The 12,945-nt window shown below is 37.8% G+C and overlaps 1 protein-coding gene across 1 annotated transcript; it reads left to right on the forward strand.

Annotated features, from left to right (window-relative positions):
- Positions 1-4,370: 4,370 nt before the first annotated feature.
- Positions 4,371-12,883, forward strand: LOC117658757 (vomeronasal type-2 receptor 26-like). Its single transcript, XM_060682771.2, has 6 exons — positions 4,371-4,588; positions 5,935-6,226; positions 7,158-8,030; positions 9,077-9,304; positions 10,172-10,298; positions 11,982-12,883. The coding sequence occupies exons 1-6, from the start codon at positions 4,371-4,373 to the stop codon at positions 12,881-12,883; spliced, it is 2,640 nt and encodes an 879-aa protein (XP_060538754.2).
- Positions 12,884-12,945: the final 62 nt, after the last annotated feature.

The raw sequence follows: 12,945 nt of genomic DNA on the forward strand, positions 1-12,945 counted from the left end.
AGAATATACCGTATGTATTAACAACATTACAAGTTTCCTTCTTTGTAAAGTGGTACTAAAACTAGAACTAATCGTTCTAGTGATTACCGATATATATATAAAAAAGATGTTGAGACTCTTCAAAGAGTGCACAGAAGAGTAACAAGATTAGTGGGGCAGAGACTAAAATATAGAAAGAACAGTTACAGGAATTGGATATGAAAAGAAGGACTAAGGGAGATATGATAGCAGTGTTCTAATATTTGAAGGGTTCCTATAAAGATGAGCATGTCAAACTATTTTCCAAAGCACCAAAAGGCAAGACCAGAAACAATGGATGGAAACTAATCAAGGAGAGCAGCAACCTAGAACTAAGGACAAATTTCCTCATGGTGAGAGCAATCAACAACGGAATGGCTTGCCTTCAGAGGTTGTGGGTGCTCCATCACTGAAGCTTCCAAAAAGAGACTGGACAAGCATTTATCAGAAATTGTATATGGTCTCCTGTTCAAGTAGGGAGTTGGATTAGAAGACCTCCAAGGCAGGGGTGAAATGCTCTTAAGTCTGCTACCAGTTCACTTCACTACCGGTTTGCTGTGCGCCTGCATGCAAGGAGGATTAAGAAGACTTTTCTAAATTAAGTAGAACAGTGAGGGCAGGGGGAACAGCTGGGTTGCACGATTTAGATTCACTAGAAAGCAGGATTTCCTGCTTTCTAGAGAATATAAATAGTGTGGCACAATTGATCGTCGGAAATACTGGTTCATCTGAACTGGTAGCATTTTTTTTTACTACCAGTTCGCCTGAAGTAGTAGCTTTTATTACTACCAGTTCACCCGGTAGCATTTCACCCCTGCTCCAAGGTTCTTCCAATTCTATTATTCTATGTTCTAACTAATCTAGTTCTAAGGCAGGACAAACATTACTATATTTGCCTACCTCTGCACACCACTATAAGTATTGAGCACTGATTGTCAGGGTCTTATCTGCTAAATTCTCAGCAGTAACTTATCCATAGGTACATACGCCCATCACATAAGCAAACAGTTTTTTGTTTTATTTTGTAAAATGTATTTGTTGCCTATCTCACCATTGGAATACTCTAGACAGAATTTTCACTATTTCTTCATTTTTTTCCTAGATACATTACAAAAATATGCATCTTTGCATCCTTCTAATGTATAAACACAATTACTGTGATATATTTGAGGCAGGACAACTGAATTCAGGATTTGACAACCATCTTGTTACTTTAAGATAGAGATGCTTCATCAATTAAATCCTTTATAGGTTACTATATGGGTGATATACTGTATATAGTATTCTGAGCTGGTGATTTGTCTTATTAAATGTGTATCTCAGTAGCTGCCTCACCCCAATGGGACTATCTGAAATCCTGTCCCACTCACACCAGTAGAAGAGGCCTCCTACAGATACCATCTGCTAAGAAATTCTGGTGGGCAGATTCAAAGAAAGGGGCTTTTCTGCTATGGACCTATCCTGTGATCACTCCACCATGGGAGGGGAGAACTTCTCCCATCATTTTGACCTTCTGGAAGAGTATTAAAACTTGGATTTAATGGTTGGCCTGGAGCCCTAAGGGGGATGCTCATTGCTGGAGGTGGTTGATGGGATAAGAAGACTTCATCCTTGTGTTGCATGTCTCTTAGTCTTGATTTTTTGTCTACTTCTAAAATTGTAATTTGGATTGTTTTAATTTTTAAGTGTTTTTCTATTTGTCTTTTTATAATCTGTAAACCACCCAGAGTTCCTTCATAAGGGAGACAGGTGGCAAAGAACTTTAATGAATAAATAAATAGAATAGATAAGATTGAAGTCTCTGATTTCTTCTCTTCTCATCTGAAATGTTTGGAAAAGTAGAGTATCAAAAAATTCTCCTGTAACTAGTCCAGATGGAATAATTACACAAATTCCTATCTATAGTTGTTGCTCACATTATCTCAGTAAAATATAAAACAACAGCTCATAATTTAATTGATTAGTCAGACCTGGTTAAAATGAGCTGGCAAAGAAGGCAAAATTCAAGGATATAATTGTGACTTTAGAAAGGAGCAGTGGTGGGATTCAGCCGGATTGCACCAGTTTGGTAGAACTGGTAGCTAACTTTTTGGGCAGTTTGGCAAAATGGCTGAATAGCCTTGGCACCTCCCCTCCCATCCCAGCCACTCTTCACCAGCCAGGCATGACAAGGAGGGGTGGGGAGGGGCGAGGCAGGGCCGGGTTTTTTGAGGAGAGGTCAGCTGCACCCAGGTCTTCAGATGACGCCCTGGGCCAATGTCAGCGCAGTGTCATTGGCGTGGATCCTGGAACCAGCAGCGCCTGCTGCTTGGGACCAGCACCCTCCTGCTTTTGCCTCACCTAGCGACTGGCCTCCCTGAGCCCTGCACCATTCACGATAGGTGAACTTCATGATGCGGTGCCACGAATCTACTGTCATGGTGCTCCTGCATAGAACTGAGCTGACTTATCAGGGCACTTAAGTGTGGGGCCCACTGAAAGAGGTGCCCACCAACTCCACCCACAGCATCCCACTGGTCGGTGTGGGCAGCTCCTCTGAAGCAGTACCTGGTGCTCGAACTGTTGGTGAACCTGAGAACAGACAGCCTCCACAAGTTGCGGTTCACTTTTCAGAGGAAGATTCAGCCGGGGCTGGACTAATCCTGAACACTTACGAGGATGAAGGAGAGAGCAGGTAGATACTGTTCCCAAGGATCCTGCTTTGAGGCTTATAATAGGACTGGTGAGAATTCACTACCTTGAATTCTGTCCAGGGAAGAAAGGCAAAGCACATCTAGGGAGTTCTTCTAACCAAGGTCACCATACCATAACCATCATGCAGATAAATATCCATTTCTTTAAGAAAAAGGATGCCCTTTTCCAAAATAGAAAGAAATGAATTTCAGTGACAATGCATCCAGCTGGTTAACCAAGATTATTACCTGCTTTTTTTAAATTATAAAGGGTATTAAGTAACTGTGATCAGCTGATAAGCTCAGAAGTTCCCCAAGACCTTTTATAGCTGCTGCAGTTTTGGCTACTTCTTGTTTCTTCCTGGGGGGGAAAAAGATATAGGATGGGACAATGATTCAGCTTCATCATACAAGCCCTGAATTTAATGCATGTGTGGTCCAGCCAGCTGTATTGATTCTGCTGTGAAGCACCCAATTTAGAACATAGAGAACATAGAATAATAGAGTTGGAAGGGACCTCAGAGGTCTTCTAGTCCAACACCCTGCTCGAGCATTACAGACAAAAAGTTGCCCCATCTCTTTTTGAAAGCTTCTAGTGATGCAGCATCCACAACGTCTGAAGGCAACTATTCCATTGGTTGATTGCTCTCACCCTTAGGAAATTTCTCCTTAGTCCTAGGTTGCTTCTCTCTTTGGTTAGTTTCCATCCATTGTTTCTTATCGTGCCTTTTGGGGCTTTGGAAAATAGATTGACCCCCTCATTCTTGTAGGAGCCCCCCGAATATTGGAACAGTGCTATTTTATTATGCGTTGTGAGTGGTATTTTATTGTGAGTTGAGGAGATGTTTGGCAAAATTGATTAAATGGAAAAAAGGGCATGGTTGAATTTGCTTTTTAAATAGCAATAGCTGTCAGCACTTCTCTAGATAAAAAGTAAAAGATTATTAAAAAGATCACCAGTATTGTAGAGCTGGGGCAATTTTTACACTGTCCGTTTGAAACAATCTAAAAATTTCCAATGGAAAGAGCACATAAAAGAGACATGGATGACTTTCCTACTTTTCTGTATTCATTTATCAGTCTGGAAAGATACCAATGAGTTAGTTTAGGTTAGGATTCAATTCAGCATCAATAGTACAATTTTTAATCAAGTTATTTTCATGTGTCCCTTTGTCAACTCTTCATAGGATGATTCCTAAATTGATTTTAATTGTTGTTTTCCTCCCATGGCAAATACCATCAAACAAGAATTAAGATCTTATCAATCTGTTTTGATTTTCATTAAGTAAGAACACCAAATGAGTGATAATTTTCTATCATTTAGAAGCTCACTGTTATGTGTCCCCAGATAACATTTGTGGAGACACTGATGACAACTTATCCATGGACTTAAGCACCCACAAAATGGTTAACTGAACTTGCTGTGGACCAAAGACTGCAAAGCAACAGCAGCTTTGAGTAAATAATTATTATCAAAATAACCATAATTAAATTGACAGCTTTCTGTCTATCAGCAGTAGCAAAACTATATATCACATTTAATGACTTTTCCATTCCAACAATTGATCTATACGGCCAGGGCTCGGTTTTTCAGGACAGCTTTCTGCAATAGTAGTCAGTTAAATCAAGATGTGACACTAAGATCTTCTCCATTATTATTTTTTTAATTCAACGAACAAGATGGTGGTGATAACAATGTTGGCATTAGCTTTGTTACCTCATATGGCTAGCAAATGCCCTGTTGATAAACGTGCCAGTCGGGTGCTTCTTCCAATTCTTCACAAATATTACCATTTTGGAGAACTTAACATTGCAAGCATAACTTCTCAGAGTAATGTGTTTTCACGTGCCTTATCCTATGAAAAAATACCATCTCCAGAGTACTTTGATGATATTCCGTAAGGACCTGAGATATAATCGAATCACAATTTGTATCTCTCCTGACTCTTTATCGGAGCAAGTTGCTTTATAGATGAACTTTTATTCTGATTCATATCATTTAAAATATGACTTCATTCTACTTTTAGCAGAAAAGCATAATAGTAACATATTCCTTTATTAATAGAAGCCATAAATTCTGTTCTTCCTAATATTTGTGTTCTCCAACAAAAGCTGCAAATATTTTCTGGTTATATTTATTCAGGGTGTATTTGCAAACAAGAACTGCAGCCCTTTTGAAGATATATGTTAACTGATTTATTTTTTACGTTACACTCTTTTCAACAGCAAGATTATTTTGCAATCATTTGCTTTAGCTCCCAAAATCACATCTGCTGAATTGAATGTACAGCTGATGTACTAGATTTTTCCCCACATTAGGGGAAATGACAAACTTTTCGGAACTGGCGAACTATATTTTTTAGTAGTGGGCAAATTGATGGGAACAGAATTCTGAACTGGAGGTGAACAATTCTGGGAACTTGTTTGTGTCTTGGGTCATAAACAGAAGTTAATTATTCCCAATCCTTGATTTTTTTAAAAAGCATCTTTTTCTTCTTCCTGCTTCTCCTTCTTCTCAAAATATCTTCTTAGCACATTCATGTGTCTGTGTGTCTGCATGTCTATGTGTGGGTGGGTAAGTGGATGGGTATTATATCCATGCGATAACACATACTGAATCCAACATTCTGAGCTCCTGGGAATATGTGCCCTCATAAACCTGATGGCCATGAAGATGCTATGTTAGTCTTTTTAAATGGAATAGATCGTATGAATCTAACTATAACAGTGCTCTGGAGCTCAGGTTAAGATATTCTACAAGTGAATGAACTAGAAGGCTGGGTTTTAGCATCATAAATCATGCACAACTCTCTAATCAACCCTGTGAATGAACGAAGGAGTATCATTTCTAATCTTAACACAAATGTATGAATGGGTTGCCTTTACCGAAAGCAGGCAGATGCTGATTTCCCAAAACATATAATGAAATTATTGTGTGCATGTTGACTAGAAGTTCCAAATCTCATACTTTACAGGGGTGTATTTTCCCTTCCCATCGTAAAATAAATAAATAAATAAATAAATAAATAAATAAATAAATAAATAAATAAATAAATAAGTAAATAAGTAAGTAAATAAATAAATACATAAATAAATAAATTTCTATACCGCCCTTATGTAAGAGCTACATAATCTATCTCAGATGCAGAATCATTTGTTTGATATATATTTAATACATGTATTGCTATATTGAGCAAATATAACATTTTGAAGCATATGGTTATGTCATATGTACTTTTTGTAGGGTATTGACTCAGCATTACCAGCATATCCTGGCACTGGTATTTGCTGTAAAAGAAATCAATGAAATCCCATATATTTTGCCAAACATCACTCTGGGATTCCAGATATATAACAGCCATTTCAGTGCAAGCTGGACTTATCTTGCCTCAATGGAACTTCTCTCGTCTTCGAAGAGGTTCCTTCCAAACTACAAGTGTGATAGTAGAAACAATGCAGTTGCAGTCATTGGGGGACCTAATTCAAATGTCTGCCTCCATATGGCCACCATCCTTGGTCTCTACAAGATCCCACAGGTAAGGAACATCTGTGCCTCTGATGCTCCCCTTATTGGCATGATTAAAATAAGGGGAAAACTGTGTGCCTATTCTGTAGAGTTGAGACTACATGTTGACTTTCATCCTTCATATTTGAACATCAGAATTTCTGATTATAGAGACTAAAATATTTTTTCCTATGATCAAAATTTGCATCGTGTCCACCATTTTTATTTTTATTTTTTTGCAGAAGGTAGGTCCAAAATATTCCAAAATTGAGAATAATAGATTTTTATCCTTGACTTTTCATAATTTGATTTAGAAGACTCTTAGTTACTAGAAGCTAATATGGGATAATAGTGTCTTTAGATTTTATGTTGTCATACATCATCGTAAGGATTATCCTTCATAACTGAAGACAAGTTTGGTTGGGTTTCTAACAAACAGAAGAGAATAACAAAGTTGGAAGGGACCTTGGAGATCTTCTAATCAACCTCCTACTCAAGTAGGAAACCCTATACCATTTCAGACAAATGGTTGTCTAATCTCTTCTTAAACACTTCCAGTGATAGAGCACACACAACTTCTGAAGATAAGCTGATTAATTTCTCCTTAGTTCTAGATTGCTTCTATCCTTGACCAGTTTCCACCCATTTCTTCTTGTCCTGCCTTCAGATGCTTTGGAGAATAGGTTGACCCCAATTCTTTCTGGCAACCCTTTAAATATTGGGACACTGCTATCATATGACCCCTAATCCTTTTTTTCGTTAAACTAGACATACCCAATTCCTGCAACCATTCTTCAAATATTTTAATTTACAGCCCCTTATCATCCTTGTTGCTCTTCTCGCACACTTTCTAGAATCCCTATATCTTTTTTTATATTGTGGTGATCAAATATATTCACCCATAAATATTATGACATATTTTGCTAAAAAAAATATTCTTTATTTATTTTTTTAAAAAAAAGGTTACATATGGATCTGCTCCAGTACTGCATTACAGAAGCCAAGCTGGCTTTGTCCAACAGATGTTCCCAAAAAGCACTCATCAATATAATGGGATTCTTCACTTACTTCTGCATTTCAGGTGGACATGGATTGGGGTGCTTTATCTTGATGATGACAATGGGGAAAGATTTGTGCAGAATGTCCTTCCCTTTTTCTCAGAGAGGAGCATTTGTTTTGATTTCATACAAAGACTCCCCAAACAAGGATTTACTGGGGAAATGCAGAAACTTATAGAAGAAGGTCTTGCAACTTACAAGATCATTATGAGAAATACTTCCAAAGTTTTGCTCATACATGGAGAAATACAGACAATGCCGATTTTAAGATTTCTGATAGCAGGTTCAGTATATTTGGATATGTCTTTAAAGCCAGGTGATAAAGTCTGGATTATGATGGCCCAAATGGATTTCACTTCCTTTGCTTTCCAAAGTAGCTGGAGCATAGACTTCCTTCAAGGTGCTATATCCTTGGCAGTCCACTCAAAGAAAGTGTCAGGATTCCGAGAGTTTCTTCAGACCAGAAACCCTATCTCAGAAAAAGAAGATGGTTTTATCCAGAGCTTCTGGGAAAGTGTGTTTGAATGTTTTTTCTCAGAAAACCTGTCAGAGAAAACCTGCACTGGGTTTGAAAAACTGGAGGCTCTTCCTGGTTCCCTCTTCGAAGTGAAGATGACTGCTCACAGCTATAGCATGTACAATGCAGTCTACGCTATAGCACATGCTCTGCATCACATACATTCCTTGAAATTCAAGCAAAAACATTTCTTGAAATTCAAGCAAAAAATAATGGTAAAGGGGCAGAGAAAGAAACTTCTCAATCAATACTCTTGGCAGGTACAGTATATACCTTATATGTACTGTATATACAGAACAGGATGATAGTAATGTTTCTATATTTGAGGGGCTGCCATGAAGAAGAGGGAGTCAAACTATTTTTCAAAGCCCCAGAAGGCAAGACAAAATGCTACTGGTTCAGACAAACCATTATCTCTGACAATCAGCTGTGCCACGCAATTTATATTTGCTAGAAAGCAGGAAATCTGGCTATATTTCAAAGCCCCAGAAGGCAAGACAAGAAGCAATGTATGGAAAGTAATCAAGGAGAGAGAAGCACCTAAATCCAGAGGTGAAATGCTACCGGTTCGGACCAGTTGAGGCAAACTGGTAGTAATAAAAGCTACGGGTTCAGGCGAACCAATAGTAAAAAAATACTACCAGTTCAGACGAACCAGTATTTATGACGATCAGATGTGTCATGCCATTTATATTCACTAGAAAGCAGGAAATCTGGCTTTCTAGCGAATCTAAATCATGTGGCACAGCTGTTTCCCTCCCCATTGTTCTACTTACCTTAGAAAAGGCTTCTTAAGCCTTCTTTTTCAGCGGTGCGTGATAGCGCCTGAAGTGCGCCTGCGCGTGTGTAGTGAACCGGTAGTAGACCTTATAGGATTTCATCACTGCCTAAATCTAAGTAGAAAAATCCTAACAGTGAAAACCATTAACCAGTGGAACGATCAAAGAAACAACTTGTGAGCAGGCTTGCCTTCAGAAGTTGTGGATGCTCCATCACGTGAGGCTTTTAAGAAGAGACTGGACAATTGTTTGTCTGAAATGGTAGAGGGTCTCTCCTGCTTGACCAGGGGGTTGAACTATAAGATCTGCAAAGACCCTTTCAACTCTGTTATTCTGTTTTTTCTATTCTACATCACAAATGGAAAATGTCTTATCATAGTTTTATATGCAAAAATATAAATTATCAGAGTTACAAATAACTTAGAACAGTGGCCCCCAAACTTTTGGGTGCCAGGGATCAGGTCTGTAGAGAGAGGTTTTTCCATGGACTGTGTTGTTTAAAAATGTTTTCCCCAATTTGATCTTAGCTTCATCACCTTCTACGAAAAGTATCATTCAACAACAGTGCTGGAGAGCAAATTTCCTTTGACCAAAATGGAGAAAGAATAGTGGGATTTGATATTATCAACTGGATAACATTCCCAAATCAATCTTTCTTGAAAGCAAAAGTTGGAAAGATTGACCCATATGCTTCTTCAAAGAGTATATTATCCATTAATGACAATAGCATTGTATGGCCAAACACGTTCAATCATGTAAGGATGTTTCCATTTCCTGAAGCATTATATCAATTTATAGAGAAGTTAAGCAATTGCCTAATTCACTAGAATTATCCCTTCTGACTAAAACAATAATCATACAACCGCTGAAAGAAAAATATACACCAGTTTTGCAGTAAAGGAGTATTGCTATTTATCTGTTAACATTTAATTTAGTTTTGACTCTTATAAAGAGAAAAGGTTGATGGCTTTTGAACAATATTGGAAAATAATGGAATTGTTGTGTTTGAAACAATTCCCCAGTCCTAGATAGATAGATAGATAGATAGATAGATAGATAGATAGATAGATAGATATAGATATAGATATAGATATAGATATAGATATAGATATAGATATAGATATAGATATAGATATAGATATTAGGTGCATTATGATTTCTACATTTTAAATTATATTAATTCATTGATTCTGTTCTATGCATGTCTATTTCTTTCTTTGGTTAATTAGTTCAGCCCAATAAAATGTATGCCAACTAATTAAAAAAAATAACTGACATCCAAGATCAATAACAAAAGCTAAATGTAAAGACTTCAAGACAATTAAAGAGGAGATATGTCTATTACCCATAAACTATCTATACAGGCGACATTAAGAAAGTACAGAAGTGCTTTTGGACTTTAGGGTAATCATAGAAACATCAAGAAAATCTCTGAAATAGATAGACAATTTTTTACAGTTATCTCAATTAAATATTATTGTAGCAACTCTAAAAAAAATGTATAAAGAGCATAACTTAACATTTTTCCTAAGAAGATCAAGTCATTCTTAACCAATTTTGTTTCAAACTCCCTAGACATATTTATTGATATGATAACTTGATATTCTTTCTTTTACATTAAGACTCAACCTATTTCAGTTTGTAACGATAACTGCCATCAAGGATTCTATAAGAGGAAGAAGGAGGGGAAGCCCTTTTGCTGTTATGATTGCCTTCCATGTCCAGAAGGAAAGATTTCAACTCAGAAGGGTGAGGAAAAAACAAACCTAGATTTTTCAGATGTTTTGATATTTGACCTAGACAGTTCCTTTGCATTTACAATCATCTTCTTTTAATGACCCCATAATCCCTTACGGGGTGGAGTCTGGACTGAATGGAGCTGAGTGTTTACTGGCCGGATGTCCTTCCTGTTGCCAATGCAGTGTTTTTTCAACAGATATAGTCTCATTGTGCCCAGAGAGAGAGAAATATCTGCCTCTACCTAGGATCGAACTCACAGCCTCCTGATTGTGAGGCAAGAGCTAAACCTCTAGGCCACCGCACCACTCTTCCTTTGCATTTACAATGATGTATGTAATCCATTAGCATCATATTAACAGCTCAGTTTTGTGTTTTGTAGTATGACTTTTGAGATTATTTCAGGTTTGTGAAAGAGCAAGAACAGAAAGAGGAGAACAAAACACTAAGTATTGAATCCTTAAACATTATGTTTGGAATATTTATATCTTTTCTGAAGGCCTGATTGTGCAAAACCATTTTTTCCACCCAGAACCAAACCATTTGGCCCACCCAGTATGTACATTCCACTACTCCCTTTATTCTGTGGGATGAAAGGGACTGAGGTCCCCTTTCAGCAATGTACAGAACAATATTTTTATTGCCAGAGAAATAAAGAATTGAACCGGAGCCAAAGAAAGCTTACTGGACTATACTGGGTGGAAGTAACTGTTGCTATCAATGGATTTAAAACAGTGATGAAATCCAATTTTTTTTTACTACCGGTCCTGTGGGCGGAGCTTGTTGGATGTGGTGTGTCTTGTTGGGGGTGGCTTGTTGGGCATGGCAGGGGAAGGATACTGCAAAATCTCCATTACCTCTCCACTCCTGGGGGAAGGATATTTCAAAATCTCCATTCCCACCCCACTCTGGGGCCAGCCAGAGGTGGTACTTGCCAGTTCTCCAAACTACTCAAAATTTCTGCTCAGAACCTGACTTGCAAAGAGCTTGCAAATATTGTCTCCTTTCAATTAATGGAGACAGTAGTTGGTCCTTCACAAGATGGAAACACATACAGAGTCTAGATAATCCCAGCCTGTACTGTTGAAGAAGGTATAACATTCAATATAAATTTATTCACCATTTTTCATGGATAGTGTAAGATCTGGATTATTAGATAATGTTTGTACTAAAATGGACTAAAGAACACGTTGTGAAGTGGAAGTGTTCCTTTAAAATTTTAATCAATTAACCCTCTTCATAGTTGTGTCATTACAGAATGATGGGTCAGGGCTCCAAGTAATACACCCATAGCAAACAGAACTCCCAGGCAAGCATGTTCCTCAAAGAACAGGTTTATTGAATTTTTGATATTGGCACAGACTGATGAAAATAGACTCTAAAGGCGTCTATGGTTGTCACCTAATTAAAAGTAAAGTTTTTCCACCTTTCCGATACAATCAGTTATATAGTCCAATCAAGGTGCTGTCCAGTTGCTAGGAAATTTCACTCCTTTTCTTTTCAGCCACCTGTGGGAATGTCCTTGGTTCTCAGGGGAAACTATTCTGTTTTGGCTACAAACCCCAGCTATCTCTAGTCTCCTCTCCCTATCCCTCAGCACCATTGTGGCAACAAGATGGCCTCAGTCATCCCAGCTTCAGAGTTGACAGAATGTGTGAAATGAATTACATTATTGATTTATATTTTATCTTCCAGACATGGATGACTGTGTTCAGTGCCCAGAAGGACAATTTCCAAACCATGCTAAAGATGGATGTCTTCTGAAAAAAATCACTTATCTCTCTTACAGAGAACCTTTAGGGTTTGGTTTGACCATTCTTGCACTCTGTCTTTTTTTAATTACAACATTGATGCTTGTGATATTCATTAAACATCAAGGCACTCCTATTGTCAAAGCCAATAACAGGAATCTCACTTATGCTCTCCTTATTTCTCTCATGCTCTCGTTCCTTTGTGCTTTACTGTTCATTGGCCAGCCCAGAAAGTTGACATGTCTTTTCCGACAAAGTGCCTTTGGCATCATCTTTACTTTTGCTGTATCTTGTGTCTTGGCCAAAACCATCATAGTAGTTCTAGCTTTTAAGGCCACTAAGCCTGATTCCCAAATGAGGAAGTATATGAAAAAACCCCTGGCTACTTCCATTGTTTTTTTATGCTCCTTTGTCCAACTCATTCTTTGTACCATATGGTTGATAATCACTCCCCCATTCCCAGATTTTGATATGCATTCTTTAGCTGAAGAAATTCTACTAGAATGTAATGAAGGCTCAATGGTCATGTTTTACTGTGTCCTCAGCTTTATGAGTTTCTTGGCACTCCTGAGCTTCACTGTAGCTTTCTTTGCCAGAAATTTGCCAGATACATTTAACGAAGCCAAGTTTATCACCTTCAGTATGCTGATGTTTTGCTCTGTTTGGCTAACCTTTGTCCCCACATACTTGAGTGCAAAGGGAAAATACATATTGGCTGTGGAAATCTTCTCCATTTTGGCTTCCAGTGCCGGGTTACTAATTTGTATGTTTCTTCCCAAAAGCTATATTATATTGATAAAACCAGAACTGAATAATAGAGATCAGCTGATAAGAATAAAGAACTAAAGAATATACCATATGTATTAACAACATTACAAGTTTCCTTCTTTGTAAAGTGGTACTAAAAC

The sequence above is a fragment of the Pantherophis guttatus genome, chromosome 4, assembly GCF_059756535.1.
Source record: "Pantherophis guttatus breed Tessera chromosome 4, ASM5975653v1, whole genome shotgun sequence".
Classification (NCBI taxonomy): domain Eukaryota; kingdom Metazoa; phylum Chordata; class Lepidosauria; order Squamata; family Colubridae; genus Pantherophis; species Pantherophis guttatus.

Bases quoted from the DNA above. Each gene is read 5' to 3' on its own strand.
- LOC117658757 (XM_060682771.2), top strand. From the start codon at position 4,371: ATGGTGGTGATAACAATGTTGGCATTAGCTTTGTTACCTCATATGGCT. The intron at 4,589-5,934 runs GTAAGGACCTGA...TACTTTTTGTAG, and splicing joins GAGTACTTTGATGATATTCC to GGTATTGACTCAGCATTACC. The intron at 10,299-11,981 runs GTGAGGAAAAAA...TTTATCTTCCAG, and splicing joins AAAGATTTCAACTCAGAAGG to ACATGGATGACTGTGTTCAG.